The sequence below is a fragment of the Ictidomys tridecemlineatus genome, unplaced genomic scaffold (assembly GCF_052094955.1).
Source record: "Ictidomys tridecemlineatus isolate mIctTri1 unplaced genomic scaffold, mIctTri1.hap1 Scaffold_135, whole genome shotgun sequence".
Taxonomy (NCBI): domain Eukaryota; kingdom Metazoa; phylum Chordata; class Mammalia; order Rodentia; family Sciuridae; genus Ictidomys; species Ictidomys tridecemlineatus.
Window position 1 is genome coordinate 691,053 of NW_027521208.1, and position 23,303 is coordinate 714,355.

The 23,303-nt window shown below is 34.0% G+C and overlaps 1 protein-coding gene across 4 annotated transcripts in view; it reads left to right on the top strand.

Annotated features, from left to right (window-relative positions):
* LOC144372595 (transport and Golgi organization protein 1 homolog) overlaps positions 1-23,303 on the top strand; it is an 84,452-nt gene that overhangs the window by 56,996 nt on the left and 4,153 nt on the right. For 2 of the 4 annotated variants that reach the window (XM_078035939.1, XM_078035938.1), the window contains exons 7-24: positions 7,467-7,595; positions 9,905-9,926; positions 10,850-10,938; positions 11,179-11,256; positions 11,344-11,454; positions 12,541-12,612; positions 12,792-12,896; positions 13,540-13,662; positions 13,761-13,866; positions 14,871-14,926; positions 15,015-15,105; positions 15,277-15,415; positions 20,116-20,217; positions 21,078-21,138; positions 21,254-21,289; positions 21,366-21,433; positions 21,553-21,653; positions 22,908-22,984. In XM_078035939.1, the coding sequence (XP_077892065.1) occupies positions 7,467-7,595; positions 9,905-9,926; positions 10,850-10,938; positions 11,179-11,256; positions 11,344-11,454; positions 12,541-12,612; positions 12,792-12,896; positions 13,540-13,662; positions 13,761-13,866; positions 14,871-14,926; positions 15,015-15,105; positions 15,277-15,415; positions 20,116-20,217; positions 21,078-21,138; positions 21,254-21,289; positions 21,366-21,433; positions 21,553-21,653; positions 22,908-22,984 (1,566 nt within the window). The remainder of the gene's footprint in view (positions 1-7,466; positions 7,596-9,904; positions 9,927-10,849; positions 10,939-11,178; positions 11,257-11,343; positions 11,455-12,540; positions 12,613-12,791; positions 12,897-13,539; positions 13,663-13,760; positions 13,867-14,870; positions 14,927-15,014; positions 15,106-15,276; positions 15,416-20,115; positions 20,218-21,077; positions 21,139-21,253; positions 21,290-21,365; positions 21,434-21,552; positions 21,654-22,907; positions 22,985-23,303) is intronic. The other 2 variants (XM_078035940.1, XM_078035941.1) reach the window with 2 other exon arrangements.

Consider the following 23,303-nt stretch of genomic DNA (forward strand, 5'->3'; position numbering starts at 1 on the left):
ATTAAGTGGAAAGTATCTAAATACATCAGTTAAAAACAGAGATTGTCATATTGCCTAAAGAAGCAAGACCCAAATAGATGTCTAAGGGAATAACACTGTAAATAGAAAGGCACAAAGAAGTCAAAATTAAAATGATTGAAAAAGTATCTCATGTTAAACACTAGTCAAAGGAAATCTGGAGTAGCTACATTAAACCAAAAGAGGTTGTGGGGCAAAATATATCATCAGGACTAAAGAAAGTTATTTCCTAATGATAAACGAATCAGTCAAGATTATATAATAAACCTAAATGCTTGTACTTTTAATATTAGACCTTCAAAATACATGAAGTATCAAAATTGATAGAATTATGAGGAAAATGATGAATCCTATAGATTACATTTAGAGATTTCAATATCCTCTCCTCAGCAATTGGCAGAAAACGAAAAATAAAAGTAAGGTTGTAGAAAGTGTGAATGACATAATCAATCCATCCATTTGAAATTAATTGACATTTATAGAAAACCCCCAAGGAGCTTAGTGCACATGGAACATTTACCAAGATAAACTATATTCTGGATCTTAAAAAAATTATCAGTAAATATAAAAGTATTCAAAGTCAGCCAAAGCTTATTCTCTGAACACAATAAAATGAGAAATCAATAATGGAAAAATCTGGAAAATTCTCAAATATTTGAAAACTTAAGTGCCAGGCTGCTATCTGCTATCTATCTATATCTATATGTATATCTGTATCTATCTATCATATATATATATATATTTGGTATAAATGAACAACACAGTACATTTATTTTTATGTGGTGTTGGGGATCGAACCCAGTGCCTCACACATGTGAGGCAAGCACTTTACCACTGAGCTACAACCTTAGCCCCCACTGCTAAATAATTTTTGAGTCAAATAAATCAGAGAAGAAATTCATATTTTGAGTTGAATAAAACTGAAAACAACATATCCATTTGTGCAATGCCACTAAAGTGTTATTGGAAAATTTATAGCACTACCAGGCCCAAGATAGGTTTATTAAAAAATAAGTCTCCAGTCATTGACTTAGTTCCTACTATGAGAAACTAGAAAAGGAAAAATAAGTTAATCTCCAAGTAAGCAAGAAAAAAAGATATAATAAAGACCATAAGTCAGTAAAATTTTAAAAAAAGGAAAATAAGAGAAAATCAATGAAACCCAAAGCTAGTTATTTAAGATGAATAAAATTGATCAACATCTAGTGAGGGAAATAAAAGAGGAGACACGGGTTACCAATATTCGCAATCAGAGAAGGGATATCACTACAGATTTCACAGATACTAGACTGATAATGGGGATATTATGAACAGTTTATGTTAATTAACTTGACAATTTAGATGAAATGAAGAAATTCTATTTAAGCCACAAATTGCAAAAGTTCACTCAAGAAAAACAGACAATTTCATAAACCTTGTTGACTATTAAAGAAATTGAAGGTATAGGTAAAAACCTTTCTACAAAGAAAAAAATATAAGACCAAGATAGCTTTATTGGTGATCCAATTAAACCTGTAAGGAAGAAATGATACTAATTCCTAATAGTAGTAATAATACTAAACCCTTGTAGAATATTAAAGCAAGGAAATATTTCTCCTATGAATCCAGTGTTATCACTACACCAAACCAAGACAAAGATATAATAAGAAAAGAAAACCACATACCTCTCATGGGATCTCCAATGAATCTGTACAGAAATTCTAAACAAAAATTTAAGTCAAATACAACAATATGTAAAAGGAAAATACATCATAGACAAAAACTAGACGGATGATGGGGATTTATGTCAAGAATCCAAAATTTATTTAACATTTGAAAATCAATGAAATTTACCACATTGATGTACCTAAAAGCACAATCTTTGTGTTTAGCTCGAGAGATACAAAACAAGCATTTAAAAAATATAGCAGAGGGGGGAAATGTTGGGGAGTAATATTGGCCAAATTATATTGTTATTTTGTGTGCATGTACAAGTAGGTGACAATAAATCGCATCGACATGTAAAAAAAAATCAGCCCTGATTATTATTTTAAAAAATTTTTTAGATGTTGATTAACACTTATTTTATTCACTTATTTATATGCGGTGCTGAGATTTGAACCCATTGCCTCACACATGCTAGGCAAGTGCTCTACCACTGAGTATCAACACCAGCCCCTCAGCATTGATTATTGATGTAGAAAAACAAACAACAAACTAGGAATAGAAGGGAGCTTAAAACATCCTCTGAAAAAATGCAGCTAACCTCATACTTAATGGTTGATAATTGAATACTTTTCCCCAAGATCAGAAACCAGAGATGTCTACTCTCATTACATCTATTCAGCATTGTACTGGGGTGCAGTAAGGAAATAGCTAGTAAACTAAGGCAAGAAAAAGAAATAAAATGCACTCAGATTGGAAAGGAAGAAATAAAATTCTCTTTCTTTTCAGATAACATGAATATATATAGATACAATCTGGTATGATCTAGAAAAAAGCTATTGTAAGGTTGACAGATAAAATTTACATCTAAAAGCAATTATATTTTCTATATATTAACAATGAATAATTAGAAATTGAAATTTTAAAGATTTCCATGTACAATAGAATAAAAATATGAAGTATTTAAACATAAACGTGGCAAAAACTAAAATGTATATATTAAAAACTATAAAATATTGCTGATAGAATTTAAAGAGAACCTAAATGGAGAGATATACCTAATTTATGAGTCAGAAGACTAAGGTGTCCATTCATCCCAGTTTAATCACCAGAGTCAACATTATTCCAATCAAAATCCCTGCAGAGTTTTGTAGAAAATGACAAGCTGATTGCAACGTGGCTTCAAGACTTAATCTAGGGCTGGGGATGTAGCTCAGTGGTAGAGGAGTTGCCTAGCATATGCAAGGTCCTGTGTTCAATCCCTAGTACCATACGAAGAGGAAAAAAAAATATTCTAAAGCTACAGTAATCAGGATTGCAGACAAAACATATTGAAACAGAGCCAAGAATTCAGAGATAGATACACAATATATATGGCAACAGTCATTGACAAAGATGGAAAGACAAGTAGAGAATGGAAAGTTTTTTCAGCAAATGGTACTGAAATTACTGCATATTTATATGCAAAATAACTGATCCATGCCTTGCATTAGACACCTGAATTAACTCACAGACTTAAATATTAAACTCAAAACTACAAAACCTCTAGGAAAAAAAATAAGAGAAAAATTTTTGTTGAACTTAGGTTTGGCAAAGATTTCTTAAATTTGACAACAAAAGCATTAAAAAGGATTTGACAATGTGGGATTCATCAAACTAAAACCTCTGTAATTCAAAATACACTTTGAAGTCAATGAAATAGACAAAACACAAGCTGGGAGGAAATTACTGTAAAGCATTTATCAAGACTTGCATCAAGGATATATGAAGAACTCTTAGAACGCATTAGAAAAAAATATAGTCCTGTAAAATAACACTTCATCAAAGAAGATAAACAGATAGTAAATACATTAAAAATGCTTGACATAATTATCAGGGAAATGCAATTTTGAAGCATAAGAGTTACCACTACACACTTATTAAATATCTAATATTAAAGACAATTGTGCTGAGTGGTTGGAGAAGAGATGGAGGAACTGGATGGGTACACATCTGGTGGGGATATAAAGTGGTAGAATCACCTTCTTAAAAAGGTAAACATACACCAGTCATATCCAACCATTCTTTTCCAAAGAAAAGATAAGTTATATAGCAATAGGAGGAATTTTATATCAGTGTTCTTGGCTATTTTATTTGTAAAAGCCCCAAACTGGAAAAAAATCCAAATGTCTATCAATAGATGATAGACAAATTGTGATATGTACATGTAATGAAATGCTACTCAGCAATAAAAATAGATGATAGATAAACTGATGTAGATGAATCTCAAATTATGCTGAATAAGAGAAGCCATAGAAAATACAATATATTATCCCATACACATAAAACTTGAGGAATACAAAGCAATCTATTAAGATAAGACATTTTGCTGGAGGAATGGGAAAGTGGGGGGCAAGAAAGAAGGGTGACAAAGGGCAAAATTATCTAGAGAATGAGAATATTTTTGGAAGTAAAGGATGTGTATATTATCTTGATTATAATGGTGATTTCATAATTTCATGTTAAAATTCATCAAATTGCACACTTTAAATACATGTAATTTATTGCATGTCAGTTTTACCTGAAAGCTATAAGAAATAATATATTCATCTTTTTTCACTTTCTAAGATACAAATAGTATTCTATAAATATTTTTCTCTACTTCATTTTTAAAAAATGTATTCCGGAAACCAGCTCTTAGCAGTATTTAAAATTATTTTCTTTCTTCTTTGGTTTATTCAACAACTTTCATTGATGACGGTTGTTTCAGCCTTTTGTGACCATCTTGTATTGTTATAATTAATGCTTGAATAACATAGTTTTGTAAATACAAGTTTTAAACATTTGTTGTTGTATTCCCAGTATCTTTAGAAATTAGGGCTGGTGGACTATAGCTCAGCAGTAGAGCACTTGCCCAAGATACCCTTCCCCAGCACTGAAAAAGTTAAAAAAAAAAGTGGAATTGTTGAGTTAATAGGTAAATATATAAGCAGTTTTGGGAGATGTTGCCAAATCTCATTCATAAGGGTGGTATCATTTTGTATACTTATTAGCAGTGTCTGAGAATTTGTATTCCCCCACATTCTCTCACCTACTGAGTATGTTGTCAAACGTTTGGATCTTGCCAATGCAAGTGAGAAATGGTGTCTTGGTGTGGTTTAATTTGTATTTTCTTCATTATGAGCTAAGCAGAGCATGTTTCCATATGTTATAGCTATTTGCATTTCTTTTCCTGAGATCTGTTTATTTCTTCAGCCCATTTTTGTATAGGTTTGCTGGCCATTTTATTTATAATGTTCTTTATATTTCAGGAACATGATTCTTTGGACAATAATATGTTGCAAATATTTTTTCTCAGTTTGTCATTGTCAAACTGCGTGTGTGTGTGTGTGTGTGTGTGTGTGTGTGTGTGTGTGTGTGTGTGTGTAGCAGGTTTAGATACAGCCAGGAAAGATTTTTTCAATGAGGCAGGTTTTGCCCACTCATAATACATAGAAAATTTCACTTAATATTTTCTAGTACTTGTTTATTTTCTATTTTTACATTCATGTTTCTTATCCATTTGTAGTTTATCTTTTGAATAAGTAGAGAAAAATCCAATTTTATAATTTTCCATGTGGTAACGCTACTTATTAGAAAGTCTATTTTCCCAAAACTAACTTTTATTGTACCCCAAATGTCCAGTTGGTTCTGTTTCTGGATTCTCTATTCTGTCCCACAATCTCTATGTATTCCTGGGCTTGGATGAGGGTACATGAATTAATTATATAGTCTGCCCTCCCTGTACCCTTCATTGCTCTTCTTTTTCAGTGCTTTCCTGCTTATTCTTGTTCTTTTGAATTGACTATATTCAACTTGACGACAGATTTTTAAAGATCCACAGATGTTCATTTCCTCCCCAAGTTAAATGTCCCAAGTTAAATGTCCCCAGTTTCTTCAATTTTTAGCACGTGCTTTTCGGACTATTCATGATTCTGTTCTTTTCCACAAGTCATGCAACCCTAAAATGTGGCATCCAGAAATGAAGCCACCGGCGTGGGGTGATAATGACATGATTCCTTAGGGTTAGGCTTTTTTAAAAAGAGTGTCATCCACAATTGGAGAAAGTAACAGGACTAGAGTGAGCAGGGAAGGAAAGCCCAGCAGTAGTCTTTTAGAAGGGAGCAGGAGAAGCTTCTCCTCTTCTGTCTGCACTTTTGGGGCAGGTAGGTACCTGGTGTCTCAACACGTTGACAAAAGGGTTTTGCTCTGGGAGGGGCTGGGAGGCCTGACTTTCTCCTTTTTCCTAGTCTCTGCCTATAATCCCCTTCTGCTAGTTTCCCTGGCTTCCTCCAGGGCCTTCTAAATCGCCGGTCCTCTCCCAGTTCCCGGGACAGGTGAGCCTCTTTCCTTCTGGAGTCCTTTCATTTGGACTCTTCCGCTTGGCTCTACTGGTGCTGTCCCCCGCCGGGCTCCGCAGTTGGTTCTTCCCGCTCGCCGCCATGCCCCTCAGCATCCTCTGTCTGCTCACTGCAGTCCACCCAGGGGCTTCCTCTGATGATGGGTTTTACGTGCCTTGGGCGGAAAGCGCCTGTGGTGGAGGAAGGCAAAGTTCACTCCCAGTACCCGCCCCCTGCGCTGGGTCCTACTGAAGTAGGAAACGGTGAAAGAGAGGGTCCTGTGCTGTTCTGCAGGGAAGCGTCGCTTCCACTCAGCCATCCCTACACCATGGACTCAGTACCTGCCACTGTGCCTTCTGTCACTGTTTCCCTGGGGGACCCAGAGCTCCTGGGACCCCTGTCGGGTGGCTGAGTTCTGGCGGAGTGGGTGCACTGACTGTCATGGCGACGGAGAAATGGAGTGTGTCAGGCCCAAGGCAGGCAGGACGTGACTGTATGGTTAAGCAAGGCCGGTGAGAGTGTACTTGAGCTTTCCCCACTTGCACTTTTTTTTTGACGGAATAGAGGTGACAACCTCATGGTATGTTCTGAAATGCAGCCAACAATCCAAACAGCTAATGTTACTACGGGTCTTTTCCCTAAGGAGACTGCTGGGGAATTGGGCCCAAGTGACAGTTATCTCCTATTACGTGTAGAGGGCGGTGAAAACAGGGAAGAGTAGGCAGGTGTTTACTGCACTGCCTTTGAGCAACCATTTAAAATTAGGCTCTGAATTTTATAGAAGGATGTTAAATTCAGAGAAGTTTATCTAAGCCAGTTTTCAAGAGTTGTCTGAAATTACATGTCACGTATCTGTATATAAGAGTGGAATGGAAGTAAGATTTAAAATCTTATACATATATCGTCATTGTTTTTATTTGTTGCCATAAAATTAATTAGTTCTTTCATATATTTAAGTTTTGTCTTAAATGAATATTTTAAATTATAAAAACCAGGTTATCTAAGAGAAAAGAATGATCCAGAGGGATTCTAGCCAGGTGTTAGACAATGTGATGATATAGGGCCTGTTACAAACTGGAAATGTATGCTCAATTTAAAGTATTTAGATTCGGGCTGGGGTTGTGGTTAAGTAGAGCCCTTGCCTAGCATACATGAGGCACTGGGTTCGATCCTCAGCACCATATAAAAACAAAACAATGTGTCCACCCTAAAACTAAAGATACATAAATAAATATTTTTAAAAAGTATTTAGATTCATTATACTTGAAAACACTGGAAGCGAACAAAAAATATGAGACTGCCAGTATCCTCTCTCCTGAAGAAGCTATTGGAAAATATTGAGGAGGTGGATTTCTGATGAGGAAGTTGGTTTAGAATTGCTGATTCTTTGTGACTGTTTTGTTATAAATTTAAGGTTTCCCATTTCTTCTAATTTGTCTGTTTAAGCTGTTTACTACATTGCCTGATGATACTCAACCTGGGCCTGATTTTTATGGACTACCATGGAAGCCTGTAGTATTCACTGTTTTCTTTGGGATTGTATCCTTTGTCATTTTCTCTTGGAGAACTGCTCTTGTGAGTAAATTAACTTACTTATACCTTAGCACATAAGCACAAGGATTATTTTATATAGTCACTGCCCCCCCCTTTTTTCTTTTTCAATTGCTAAAACACAAAATAGTGGTTTAAGTCAAACTAACATTATAAAATAATTTAGTGTGGGTGCAGTTGGTAGAACTGGTAATTCTTACAGCCATCCTGACCAGTAGTTTCATATGTATCAGAAGTCTTAAAAGTGGGATAAAAGATGGGATAGGTTAGATAAATATCCTTTTATGTAGCATATATGTCTAGTAATCTATCTTAAAGAAATAACTATGCTTTGAAGATTTTGGTAATGTTTTTCAATGGAACAGTGTATTAGATTGAAGACTTAGCACAACATAATTCATTTAGGGGTTATTGTATGTTCGATTAGTGGAATAGTAGGCAGATTTATTTATTTCAAAGCTTTGAGGTACAGAAAATGCTCACAATTAAATGTGAAGTGGGAAAAAAAAGCAGAAACTAAGATTTAAATGTTGATGAACTGTATGTTAATATAAACATACAAACAGGGGGAAATGCTGCAAAGAAATACAGTAAAATGAGAAAAAGGAGATGATATAATTTTTCCAGTCTTTTATATAAATTTTTCCCAGATTTTATGATTTGATCATATGTACAGAAAATACCTTTTTATTTGGAAGTATAGATTATGTGTTGTCCAAAAATCCATTAAATGTTTTGTTCATTAAGGTTTTTTTTTTCCTGAGCAGAATTAGTCTATCTCTGTGTATGTGTGTACATATATGTATAAGTGTGTGTGTGTGTGTGTGTGTGTGTGTGTGTGTGTGTATGTGTGTGTGTATATATATATATATATATATATATACACACATATATATATATGCGCTTATACATACTTATGTTTGTACTGTAGGTCATTCTGTTTCATAGTTATTTAACATAATTGGAAGAAAATTATTTTAGGTAAATGGACTTTGCATATGAAAAGCCTAACAGTTAAAGAGGCCAAAAACATTGGATACAAATCTTTTCAAATCTGAGTGTTCTTTTTCTGATTTCTTAATTATTTCAGACATATCATTGTTAAGATAAGTTTCCTCTCCTTGTACAATTGAGTGTAAAATCTCTTAAAAAGTATTCCCTTCTTAAATAGAAGAATTGTTTGCCTGGATTCCTGTGGGGAATTTTCTAATCTCATTGAACTTTTTCTCAGCTAAAAGTAAAAAGGAAATAGAAGGATAAAGAGAAGGGAAAAACATGAAAACATTTTATATTTCTCTCTCTTGTTTCTTTCATTTCAAGAACCCTGGTACCTGTTTCTCTTTTCACTAGGTTATGTGGGATGTGGTTCCTAGCTTGTTGCTCCTCAGTTTCAGCATTTGACTTTAAAACTTTAGTCTCCCTACCTTAGATGACTGCTTTTATGCTACTTCCCATTTTCCTCTGTTGTCATTTTGAGTAAAAGGTTAGCAAGGCTATGACATTAAAGAAATGTTCATTTTTTTCTGTGTTGGAGTTTTCTGAATGCAATTTCCTGTTACGAAGATCCCCTGGATGATCCGTGGACACATCTGAATATCCCATCACCATTTATAACATTTGAAAGGACAAGTAATATGCTAAGTTACAAAGAAATTTAGTGATGTTTTAAAAAAATTTCTGCTTAGGTTTTATTATCAGGTAGTTTATTGCTGTTTTTTGGAAACGATTGTTTTTGTCCTTTCCAGAATATGTTAATTGTCATTTCTCTTATTGCTTGTGCATTTTCTTCAAGCAGTCTTTCCTTTCAGATTTCTTGCTATATATTTAGTGGTTTGCAGAAATAAGATGATGTAGCCTCTTAGTTTCTAAATTCAGCCAATAGCCAAATTTAAATTGGAGTTCTAAGATGTTTTCTGGTGAGTGAAAGTGGCATATCTTAGTACAAAGATTATGCATTTAATATTGTTTCCTCAGATTTCTTTTGAATATTCATTGTTTCTAGACTTTATCCTGGTTATTTAGAATTGTCAAGTAAATGATTTTGAGTACACACACACACACACACACACACACATACACATACACACATCTTTGCTGTGAAATAAGGTACATATCTTAGTGTTTTTATGTCAGAGGCTATTTATGAAATATCACTACCAATTAAATTTAAAAGGCTTGTTAACCTTTACTTATTTTTAATCCTATAAATTATTATCCTGAACCAGAATGTTATTAAATTCTCACTTGGTTATGATTCTGACTGTTGTTTTAGGAATGCTGTTTCTATTGAGCAGATGTTTGACATCAAATTTGATCTTTTTTCTCTCTTCTAGGTAAAAGATAGAGTATATCAAGGTAAATTTTTAGGTTTCTTAAACTTGTAATAACCCTTTGTATTGGTGTTTGATGTGTGTTTTATGTATGTTAGAAGTAGATACAGTGACTTTTAATGTCTATTATCTTTTTTACCTCCTGAAAATTTTACTATTCCTAGGTTGCTAGCATGGATAATAGAGTAGATGATGATGGTTCCAACTCTGAGATAGGAGATAAAGAGGAGGAACAAATTGTGGATAGGGAGATGATGATAAGTTTTAATTTGGGGCAGATTAACTTTGAATATTGATGTAATGCAGATGTATTACATTTGAAGAGTATTTCTATGCTAATGATTTAATCATGCATTAAGTAATTGAGTAGATAATTTGAAGAATGGTAATGTGAATCAGTATGTTTTCATTTCTGTTTTTCTTTGCAAAGAATTAAATGATTCCATTTTCGGAAAAGAAAGTGTTTTGAGAAGGGGGGAATATCAAACTACAACACTTTACTGTATTTTCCATCTGTGAAATAAGCTTAAATTGAAATATCATTTTGGATGGGAGGGGTTCCTGGGATTGAACTCTGGGGCACTCTACTGAGCCACATCGCCAACCCCCTATATTTAGAGACCAAGTCTCACTTAGTTGCTTAGTGTCTCGCTCTTGCTGAGGCTGGCTTTGAACTTGGAATCCTTCTAGCTCAGCCTCCTGAGCCACTGGGATTACAGGTGTGCACCACTGCACCCAGCAAAATATCATTGTTCTTATATTTTTCTTAAATTCTAATAATTTTTATACTCTTATTGCTAATAAGCATAGATTGCTTTTTAAAAGCATAATAGTTATGCTAAGAAGTATTTCCTCATAGTACCATATAACATGTCTTTGCTTTTAGTAGATTGAGTAATTGAATTTCATTTAGTGATTGTAATAATCTTGTGTATTTCCCCCTTTTAGTCAATGAACAGCAAATTTCCAAAAAGGTGAACAATTTCATGAAAGAAAATGAAGAACTAATGCAGAAATTGTCAAATTATGAACAGAAGGTATAATTATTTTTTTGTTTCTTTCTCCCTTGGTTCTAGCTTGAATCATTCCTACCTGTTTTAATTTAAAAATCATATTTTAAAATTTTTGTTTCATTATTTCCTACAAATCACCCAAATTCTAAACAGTCATATGTATTAAGTACTGCTTTCTTCTGGAAAGGGTCATTTGTCTGGAAGTAACTTGTATGGTAGCACTATAATTTGTGTATCTTAATTCTGAATGCTTTATTTACATAGATGAAGGAATCAAAGAAACAGGTCCAAGAGACCATGAAACAAAATATGATTCTTTCTGATGAAGCAACTAATTATAAGGTAAAAATCCCTTCTTTGGGGGGAATTACATTCTAAACTCAAAAGTAAATGTAATGAGTGAGTAATCGTGACACCTTTTTTTTTCAGGATAAAATGAAGCTTCTTGAAAAAGCTAAAGAACTTCTGGATGAGGGAGCTAAAAGTCTTCATGTTATGTTAGAATCTGAGAGAGAACAGAAAGCTAAGAATCAGGACTTGGTAAGAGTTTTGCTGCTAAGTATTACTGCAATTTGGCTTTTGAAATATTTTGTAAAATTGGTTAAGTTGAACTTAGTCCAGCTGTTAACTAAAGTAAGATTAGGAGTCAAGGAAGTTGAACCCACTTCTGCCCATTTTGTGGAACTTTTAAGTACTGATACAACAACTTAAAAAATTTTTACTTACATATTTCATTTTCAATTTCTATAAGTTTCTGTAATTACATAAAAGTTGCAAAAGATGGTAGAGAGTGTGTTCTGAAATATCCTACCCCCAAGTAAGCTTGATCACCTAGCTGAGGTAGTATTTATCAGATTTCTCCACTGTAAAAATTCTTTCCAATCCTTTTCATATTGTATTCTTTGGAAGTTACCATGCACAGCCCACATTTAAAGTATGAAGAGTTACAAGCTCAGGATGCAGCTCATGGTAGAGCACTTGCCTAGCATGCATGAGGCCCAGGATTCAATCCCAGGCATTGCAAACAAAGATTGCAGATTTATGTCCACTTCCTTAAGGAGCAAGTATCTTTATAATTTTTTTTGGAATTCTTCTGTATGTGAGATTAGTCTATTCTTCCTTAAATTTTATCATTTTTTACTTCAGATAAGAAAATTTTAAAAATGATCTTGGGAAATTTTTTTCTCTATCACTAGAAAAAAAATTACTAATTTGAACTGGTTTACTTGAAACAGTAATTAATTAGTTAATTTTCTATGCTTTAAAACATTTTATTTACTTATTGCATTATGATTTTCTATACTTTGAACTTTTTTTTCTGGTTATCTCATAAACAGTAAGGTTGTGGATGCCATGAAATATTTATGACTTCATTTTCCCTCATCTCTTTCAGTTCTTGATTTTTTGCTTAGTCCAAAGCTGGATCCCCTGCATTTACCTGAAATGTAATGGGATGGCTTGACAAAAATTTTGTTGTGTTTATCTTTTTTAGTATATATATGTATGTGTACGTACACAAACACACACACACACACACACACACACACACACACACACACACACATATATATCAGTATTTCTACTGAAATCCTAATGCATATTTTGTGTTCTGTTTTCACCTGGCAGATAATGGAAAATAAGAAATCTATAGAGAAGCTTAAAGATGTCATTTCAGTAAATACTTCTGAACTTTCAGAGGTAAAGCTGCCAACTATTGCTAACGGATATTAGTACTACATCTTAGTTTTGTTGCGGACCAAAAATTTGAGGTGTGATAAAATGTGCAAAAAATGAGAACTATATGATGTCTTGTTTGGGAAAGTATAACTTTGTTTCTTCTTTGGAATTAATTCACTAACTGTAGTGTTTTTCATTAGCTTCAAATTCTCCTTACTGAAGCTAAGCTTCGTGAAGAGAAGGTGAAGTTGAAATGCTGTCAGCTTCAGAAAGAAAATACCATGCTTAAGAAGGAGAAAGAGCAGGTAAAGAAAATTTGATGTCATACATAATGTAAACTAGAGAAGTGAATATCATTATCTTGTATCTTTCTTGGATCTGTTTCTGAGGTAAGGAATTTTCATGTAGGACCTTTTCTAGATATGCAAAGTTTAAACAATGCTCCCCAAATTGAGTGCATATATATGGTCTCCATCTGTTTTGGATTTTTGGATTATTGCTTTTCTTATCAAATGTCAATCAGTTATTAACTTGCATAGCCTCAAAGAAACTTTTTAAACCAGAAAATTAAGTATTTTATGATCCTCTTTTGAATAGTTACTGATTCACCGGCCAAGGGAAGATTACATGATAAGGAATCTAAATTTAGGAGACAGTCATATGTGCCCAGCCATTCCTGCTGGAGATAAATTATTTGAATTGGCAGCAATTTTCTGGGGAATGCAATAAACAGGGTCAACTTCCTGATAGCTCTGATGTTCTTACTGCAGCTGTGAGAGTTGGGGCCACTCTGCCCTCTTCCTTAACCAAGGTCTCAACCCCCTCGATTGAGGCAGGCCACCGAGGAGTATGGCTCTCTATTTCTTTGTCTAAGTCTTGTAGTCCTGATATATCCAGTGCAGAAACCTCTCCCTAACCCATAGGAATTCATGTGTTTTGACTTTTCAGTTGCAGCAGGAAGTAAAAGACTGGAGTACATCACACGCTGAGCTCAGTGAACAAATGAAATCATTTGAGAAGACCCAGAAAGATTTACAAGTAGCTCTTAGTCAAAAAGATGATACTATTAATGTAAGTTTATACTCCAAATACATGTTTCATCTCATGAATTCTCCTGAAATCTTCTGAATTAAAATCGAGAGTCTTCCAACCTTTTGCTTCTTTTCTAGGCTTTGACTGATCACGTCACACAGTTGAATCGGTTTCAATGTGAATCTGAATCTGAGGATCAAAGTCGAGATGAGTCAGATGAATTAACCAATGGAGAGTTAGCAGGTAAGATCAGTCTCAGGGAGGTTGAATCCTTTTTTGCTTTCCTGTCTTTAATTAAGTATACAGATGCCACTTTTCAGCTGGCTTAATTTCTTCTTAAGCTTCAGGGTTGTAGACACATATCACTGGATCTATAGATATGTCTGTTGCATTGGCAGAGTTGGGTTGTTGGGGTATAATGTAGCAATAGGCATGTGAAGAACACTGACTTTTTCTATCCTATTGAAAACTAGGAAGTACACTGCAGCTACAATAGTCATATCCTATACCTCTAAGTATTGAACATTGTACAGTAAGAGAAATTTATTTCTTAACTTATGCAGATGATACTTGATTTTGATACTCATCATCTCTATGGCTCTGTGGTTTTAAGGTCCACAGTCAGTCCGGAGGCAGTTGGAACCATAAACTAAGGCTGTGAGAACAGAGGCTAGAGACTATCAGAAAGCTAGAGAGGGAGTGTAACAGTGTTTACTGATGAGGAAAATATTTCCAGATGTTTTCTCCCAAGTTGGATATTGCTTACATAGCAAGTATTTCAAACCACATCTGGTAGTAGATTCAGGGAGAAAATAGAGGATTGAATCTTTCTAAACAAGACACTTATTGCCCAGGTGAGGATAGATCTGAGAGAGAAGAAAAGCTTTTATCTTACAAGAATAGCATAGGTAACATTTTAGTTGTGCAAACTAGAAATTCACCTTTTTTTTAAGACAGACACAGTACTTTTATTTATTTTTATGCTGAGGATCAAACTCAGTGCCTCACACATGCTAGGTGAGCACTCTACCACTGAGCCACAACCCCAGTCTGAAATTCACCTCTCTCTCTTTTTTTTTAAATCTAAGCTTGCAATTCTCTTAAAAGTCATTAGTCTAATCAGTATAATTATTTAATTGATTGTTTTCTTCCAGTGTTTGAACACAATCATTCTTTAGTTTAGGGAAGTTAGGAGAATATAGAGTTAAAAGTAAGGAAAGAAAAAGCTAAAGTCTTTTGTTTTTTAGGTGATCGGAACGAGAAGATCAAAGATCAAATTAAGCAGATGATGGATGTCTCTCAGGTATAGTTCTTTGTAAGAGTACCATAGTACCTGTGAATTCTTCCTGTGCCTCACTTTTAAGAATACCTCTCTTTTCTGCAATTTTTAGACAAAAACTACAATATCAGTAGTTGAAGAGGATCTAAAACTTTTACAACTTAAGCTAAGAGCCTCGATGTCCACAAAATGTAATCTAGAAGGTGGGTTCTTCTTGAGAAGTAATTGCCATGTTGGAAAGACTTAAAAATTTATTGGAAAGATAAAGAATGGCTTCTTGCTTTCATGCTTCTTACTTTTCTTGGCACTACTCCCTCAAACAAGTTCTTAAGTCCTTGTACACATATAGAGATAAGCTGTTTTATCCTTTACAGACCAAATAAAGAAATTAGAAAGTGACTGCAATTCACTACGGTCTTCTAAAGTTGGACTGGAAGAGGAATGCAAAACTCTTAGGCAGAAAGTGGAGATTTTAAATGAACTCTACCAGCAAAATGAGATGGCACTAAAAAAGTAAGATTTCCATTGTTTGTTATTGTTATCATTGTGTGAACTAACAGATAATTTTATCTAGTAGAGATTTGTCTTTTTTCCTTTGTGTTTTGTTTCCTATAAGTTGCATTTTTCTTTCCATCATCAGTCTTAAGAGTCCTGAGGTAGTTGGAACCATAAACTAAGGCTGTGAGGACATCGTAATCAATTGTCAAATTCATATGAAGGCAAGAAGTGGTAAACTGGTATTAACAGTCACTGATGTGGAAATACCTCTCAAAGATCTAGACCCTTTCTATGATCCCACTATTTATTTTAATTTCCTTTCATTGTGATCAGTTATGTAATTCTAATATTTTGAACTTGTATCTCTAACTCTGGACCTTTAAAAATACTGAGTGTTTTGGAATGACATGTTTTAGTAGAATAAAAACTTCAAAAAGGAATAATATTTACTTATTGATGGTACAAGTTTTGGACTTGAGTATCTCAGATGTTCACACTAAAAATTGAACTGTGGCAAGGATTTTAGGAGTTACGATTACAGAAGTACTTGTTTGTAGTATATATTTATATATTAATCTTCTCAGTGTGGAGCTAGTTATTTTTTGGAAGTTCCTTTAAAGTTTTTAATCCACAAAAAATACTTGAATTCTCTAAAAATAGTTTTTTTTGTGTCAGATTTTATTTGTTTGCACCTGATTTATTAACAAGATATATATATATATATATCTTGTTAAAGCAAAGACAGACCTTCTTATAGACCTAACTATTTTTAGGTATTTTGACTTCTGTTGCCTAATTAATGCATTAAATATTGAAACCTTTCCATTAACTTTTCTAAAATTCTGTGATCTCCAAGCGACTTTTTTAGAATCTCAAATTTTTGTTCAGGCCAGTTCTAAATGCCTGGCCTGTTTCAAAGAAACATTTCTCATTTTATCACTTTTTTTTCAAAAGAACACTTGTTTTCTCTGTCCCTACTAGTAATATGAATGACCTAAATGGCAATTAATTTTCTTTGTAATGCAGTTAAATTGTAGCACTATTTTCCTCAACTCCTCCAAAATTCATTCAGTCATCATCTGTGGTTTGTACTCTTTTTTTCTCATCCCCAGGTACTATGTTAGTTCATGCCTGTGTCATCTTTTCTGTTTCTAACCTAGGTCATCTGTCTTCATTCTCCATTATTTATATTTTTATATAATTTATTTCAAATTCTTAGTAATTTTCTCTATAGCTGCTTGAGTGGACTTTCTAAAATATAAGTCTGTCCATGTCAATATGTGCCTGTGGTTTATGAAGAATTTGCTTTCTATTTGATGACCTGTTCTTTTTTTCTTCCTTGTATCTTATTAATAGTTTAAATATTTTTAATTATTTTCCTCATCACCTGTATAAGCTTGATGTAATCATAAATTATAATGGAATTATAATTATATAATTATAATTTTATTCATCTTCTCATAATTTAAAGGCCTTGGTATATATTCTGGATTTAATAAAAACCTGACATAGATTAATAGGTTTATTACTTGTTTTTATGGGCTTTAAGTAGCTCCTGAATCAGATAACTGTTGTGGCATCGTATGTTAGTACTTCATATACTGTGAACTCCACAAGACATTCATTCAATTTATACACATATTTAAAGTTTCTGTAGTTCTGCATTCTACACTGTTGGTTTCTTAGTTGAAATTATTTTCATTCTATTTGAACATTGTCCTTTAATGATAGTTTTGATTAGTGTATCAAAGTAGTACAAGGATAAACAGAGAATAGTATTTTATCCACTAAATATTGCTACCTTTATAATCTGTATTAGGTTGACATGAACTTCATGATTAGAGTTAAAACCAGTTTCCATTTTTAAAGGATCTTTCTTTTGGCTACTGAATTTTGACTGTTACTTAGTTTTAGCAATTTGAAAATATCCAATTAATTACCATCTGTTTTAATTTTTTTTCTTTAAGGAGTCCATTATCATTGTTGTTTGGTCTTATCTCCCTCCCCTAGTTCCTGTAGTCATTTCTCTCTTTTTTTAACAGTTGTATTGGGAAGTGCCTATGTGTAGTTTTCTCCACCCCACCCACTTTTTCCTCTTGCAGTTATGTTGCTTGGGACCATTAAACATTTCTTGAATTTTCGAGTCATTTTCTAAATGTTGATTTTACCTCATTCTCTCTTCTGATTATAATAATGCATATTAGAATTTGATTTCCCCTGCCTCCTACATTCTGGATTTACTTCTTCTGGATATTTTCTTCTGACCTGTCTTAAAAGCGGTAGGATTTATTTTACTTCCCAAATCTGTTGTTAAAATCATTCATTGAGTTTAGGATTTTAAAAAGTTCAGGGTTTAAAATATTATTTTAGTTGTAGATGGACATAATATTTTATTTTATTTTTTATAGGATTTTTTAAGAGAGAGAGAAAGATAATTTTAATATTTATTTTTTAGTTTTTGGCGGACACAACATCTTTGTTTGTATGTGGTGCTGAGGATTGAACCCGGGCTGCACACATGCCAGATGAGCGCCTTACTGCTTGAGCCACATCCCCAGCCCGACACAATATTTTATTTATTTTATGTGGTGTTGAGGACTGATCCCAGTGCCCCACACATGTGGGGCACGTGCTTCACCACTGAGCCACAACCCCAGTCCTATTTCAGTACTACAGCTCAAATGCAGGACCTTGAGCCATGTGCTCTACTATTGAGCTACCTCCCCAGACTCCTTGCTCTTTCTCATAAGGGACTAGTGTCTTACTGCTTTCCAAGCTATCTTTAATCTCATCATTCTGCCTCTGCCTCCAAGTATCTTCGACTGTATGTAGGTCACCACACCCAACTATTTCTCGGTTTTATAGCTTCTAATCCTTTGACAAAATTCATAATCTTTTTTTTCCTCTTTTGTGGTGCTGGGGTTTGAACTCAGAGCCTTGTGCATGCAAGGCAGCACTCTACCAACTAAACTATATTCCCAGACCTGAAATTCATAATCTTGACTTTACTTTTTTGACTATATAAAGCACAGTGATTTTAAAACATGTGCGGTTAACCCCATTAGGTGGTTTCCTTTTCTGTGGGATTTTTTCTCACAGAATTTTGTCTTATGGAGTGCCTGGTCAGTTTTGATTGGCTAACATTGTTGTGATAATTATACATGAAATTTGAGGAACTAAGATGAAGTTATCTTCTTATAGAAAAGTGTTGAGGTTACTTGAGTAAGATTGTCACTTCAAACTTAGTCAGCAATTAAGATAATTCAAAAATGACTTGTCTTTTCAATGTTTCAGTATTGTTCCTTTTGGATTTTTTGCCTGTTCATCACTTAAGTGTGCAGTACTTTCTAATCTAAACTCAAAGGCTAGGGCTTTTATTAAGGGTCCCTTTATTTGTAGCCCCAAACACTTCTTTTTTCCTCTAAGCCCAGGAATTTGATGAGGCTTAGTTCAGACTCATTATATCTTTGTGTTATCTTCAATATGTGGGTAAACCTAGGAGAAAAGTACCTTAAAGTGCCAGCTTTACTTGTAATTCTGAGATTCCTTTTTCTAATGGATCTTGGCCACATACATATATCTTCACTGCCTTTTTAGCTTGTATCCTTTCAAACACAATTTTATATTCTTATAAAGATGTTTCGATTGTTCTTAGTGCTCTCAGACTAACTCTTTGGTAATTGGAAACAAAATTCTCTCTGTCCTTCAAGATTCAGTTTTCTCCATATTCCTTCTTAAGCCAGTGGGGAAAATTATTATTCCTTTAGGCGTCATTTATACCTGAAACAGTGAGCTCTCTTATTCTTTAGCATCTTACAAGGTAACTAGTATATTATAGCCACTCATAAAATACTTGCTGAAGAATTAAATGAGAAGCTATATAAGAATATATAATCCCCTTTTTCTATTTGGTATCAATAATCCTTTTTTACTATAGTTCTTCTGATTTATGGAAAATTAAGTTTCAAGTTAATTATCTTTTGAATTGGAACTATGGCTAAAGTAGTACAAGGATAGCAGAAAATAGTATTTTTAAAATCATTAAATGTGGCTACCTTTGTCTCAGTAGATGAACATCTTGAGTTTCATGATCAGAGTTAAAACTTGTCAGTAGATAATACTCTGATGGTGGGTCAGTTTGGCTTCTTTTTCTGGTTGACAGACATTATCAAAACGCAGATTTGTCTTTTTGCTTAATTGCAATTCTTTTGAAATATATATCTAAAGTGTGAAAAATGTTCTGTGGCTAATTGCATAGCTAAAAGACATATTCTAGAAGATTTTTTCTTTGATTGACTATATCTTTATTATGGTACCAGTCTTGGATTGAGAAAAGAGTTCCTCCATGACAAAGATATAGTTAGTGTCCTACCCATGGCAGAAACGAGAAAAGAATTATCCCTTGCTTTATCCTAATATGTTTAATTATGTTAGGTTTATCAATCCTGATCTTCCACATTGAAATAAAGTGAGTTTTTATTATCTTACACACAGGAGACTTGCCCTTGGGGCACATGTTGTTTTCACATTTATTTTATTTACTGGTAAATAGAGAATTAAGAGGAAAAATTAGAAAATGTAAGTGATTTGCCAGAGTTTGATTTACGAAATTGCAGGTTTGAATTCCTATTTTATGTGCCTAAGCATTTTATAGAATTGTGGGAAGTGATATTCACAGAAAGAAACTTTTGATTTGATAACTGGCTTTATTTTAGGAAAGTGAGCCAAGAAGAATATGAGAGACTAGAAAAAGAGCAGCGGCTGTCAGCTGCAGATGAAAAGGTGGTTTCCGCTGTACAGGAAGTTAAAAATTACAAGTGAGTTCAGTTTCTAAAGGAGGGTGTCAATGTCTAATAAACTAGTGGTGGCTTTCTTTTTTAATCTTTTTTTACATTATGTAGATAGAAGAAAATAGCATGGAAGTATAAATAACGAGAGGATATGAATACATTCAATTCACACAGGAGAAAAAATAAATTTCAACTTTACAAATGAAAAATGTTAACAAAAATTTACTTATACCCAATGGGCAAGACCATAGGGAACTTGGTCAATGCAAACAGTTCTGGGGGTTTTGTATGTTGTAGTAATTCTTTAAGAAATCAGTTTGCTGTGTGATGTATCAAGACCCACAAAAGTGTGGCATTTGATAGACCTTGGAAATCTTTTATGGATATAATTTGAAAAAAAGAAAAAAAAGTTTTAAGGAGGAAGATATTTCTAGCAGAATTACTTGAGAACACACTGATGAACAGTTAAGGAAATTATAATTTATCATTCAGAATCTCTAGCAATTAAATGATAAAGAAGTTATTAGTATTGGGTCTTTATTTTATTTTATTTATTTATTTATTTATTTTTGGTGCTTTACTACTAAGCTACATCCTTAGACCTTTTTTTTTTACTTTGAGACAGGGTCTCAGTTGCATAGGTTCCCACTTAGTTGCTGAGACTGACCTCGAACTTGTGATCCTCCTGCCTCAGCTTCCCAATCATTGGGATTACTGGCATGTGGCATTGCACCTGGCCTGTAGTATTAGTTTTGATCACACTGGATTCATATAACTATAGAAATGTTTTTCTTATGTATGATAAAGTCTTTAAAAGTATAGCTGATGGAATAAAGGGAAAATGGTCAGAAATGTTTCAAATGTTATTCAATTGTTGTAATTCTTAGGCGGAGAATTGAAGAGATGGAAGAAGCATTACAGAAAACCAAGCACTCGTTTAAAAACCAGGTAGTAATTAATACTGTCCTGTAGTTGCAGAATTTATTGATATCTAATACAGACAATTATAGGCTATTATAATGAGTCCCTAAAAACATATTTTTTAATGTATTGTCTTTTTCAGATTGCTATGCATGAGAAGAAAGCTCATGATAATTGGGTAAGATTTTTTCCCCCTTTTCTTTATTTTGTGCATAGCCTACTGCAACTGAATTTGAATATTTTCTCTTTAATAGCTCAAAGCTCGTTCTGCAGAAAGAGCTATAGCTGAAGAGAAAAGGGAAGTTGCTAATTTGAGACAGAAGTATGTGATTTTGGTATCTTCCTATATGTTTTATAGTGTTTTAAGGTTATGCTAGATATTATCTATGAAGGAATAGATTGCTGTTTCATAATTCAGTCCATTCTTTCTCAATATTCAAGACTATTGGAAATGACCCAAAAGATCGCAGTGCGTCAAGATGAACCCGGGATTGTAAAACCTATGCTGGGAAGACCAGATTTACAAAATCCTCCTCAGAGAGGTAGGGGGCACTTTGTAAAAGGAGCTATTTTATTTCTTGGTGCAGAATGTATGTAAATTACTTTTTATTTCTGTGTGTAATGGTTATGAAATAATCTGAATGATTTGCTAAAGCAGGAGGTGAGGGTTGGTGTCAGGGAGAAGGCTGCCTTAAAGTAGTAACACGGCATTGTTGTCTTTAGGTCCACTGAGCCATAATGGCTCTTTTGGTCCATCCCCCATGAGTGGTGGAGAATGTTCCCCTTCTTCACCTTCTGCTACTCTCAATCAAAAAGATATGCCTAGAAACGGATTTAGTGAGCATTCACATGTTGCTTTATAGTAAACTGCTTCAAGGTTTTTTTTTTCCCCCTTTTGAATATTCTAATGAAAACATTGAATTTGGGCCTGTACAATATATAGAAGATAATTTCTTACTTTATCTTAGTGAATGTTTTCTGGAAAATCTGTTCTAGAATAGAAAGCATTTTTTTTCCTGGAGGTCCCTGTATTGTTTTTTTCTTTTAAATTTTACACTGCGAAGTGTAAACCTTTATCTTTAAATTAAATCTCTATGGTGTTCCATTCCCAAATATTATAAAAGTAGCCTTAAACTTTATGTAGCATACATATTTCCAACATGAAATACTGAATCTTATTTCAAATTCTAAATAGGACTGTAGTCTTGGTAAGATTGGAAGTCAGGTTATACAGACTAAAGAAAAGCCAGCCTACACATACTTTAAGTCTATAGCTTAAAGTTTAGGACCAGTACTTATTAATCTCCTGTTCTATCAACCCAAGGCAGTTCTTTATTTTACTTAAGTCTCTTCATAAATTGTGATTTACGTATTGGGCAACCCATTTAAAAAAATATTTTTAATTGTAGGTGGACATGATATCTTTATTTATTTTTTAAATGTGTGCTGAGAATCAAACCCAGTGCCTCACACATGCTAGGCAAACACTCTACAACTGAGCTATGACACCAACCCCTGGGCAACCCATTTTTCATGTTGCTTTCTAGTTATTGTTGAACCCTGACCTGTCCACCAGTGGTTTATTTCTTCTGAAAAATACATACAAGGGCTCTGATCTTTCTTTCCCAAGGTCAATGGATGGACCTTTACCTCGTACTGGTCTTCTGAGGCATCTGGGAAACCCGTTGCCTCTGGTAAAGGGACCAAGTAATTTCAAAGAATCTGTAATTGTGGATGGAGGATTTTCATTCTTTTCATGTTAGAATAGTCTGAATCCATTCTTTGATCTCTAACAGACTCAGGATGTGGTCCAGCTCACATGAACAGCAGCTCCAGAAGTTCTTCTCCAGCTAAGGTGACGAATGAGGGCAAGGTAAGTTCTGTAGTTACTGTGAATCATGTGGTCATGCAGGAACATGTAGCTTTCCTACAGTACTTGCTCTTTGCTTTATCCTTCTTTGTGTTCTATTTGTACTATCCCATTTGTTTTTTAAAAAGCAAACTGTTCCCCAAGAACCTGAGACCCCCTCAGTCTCCACCCTTACTTCTTTGACTGCGCATCCAGTTGGAGTAAGTACTTAGAGGTTGAGAACTGAATTGGGTTTTATTCTGTGCATTTATGGGAAGGATATTCAGAGCATGACACTGATCTTGTTTGCTTTAAACTGCATGCAATATTGAGCTTACTTTTC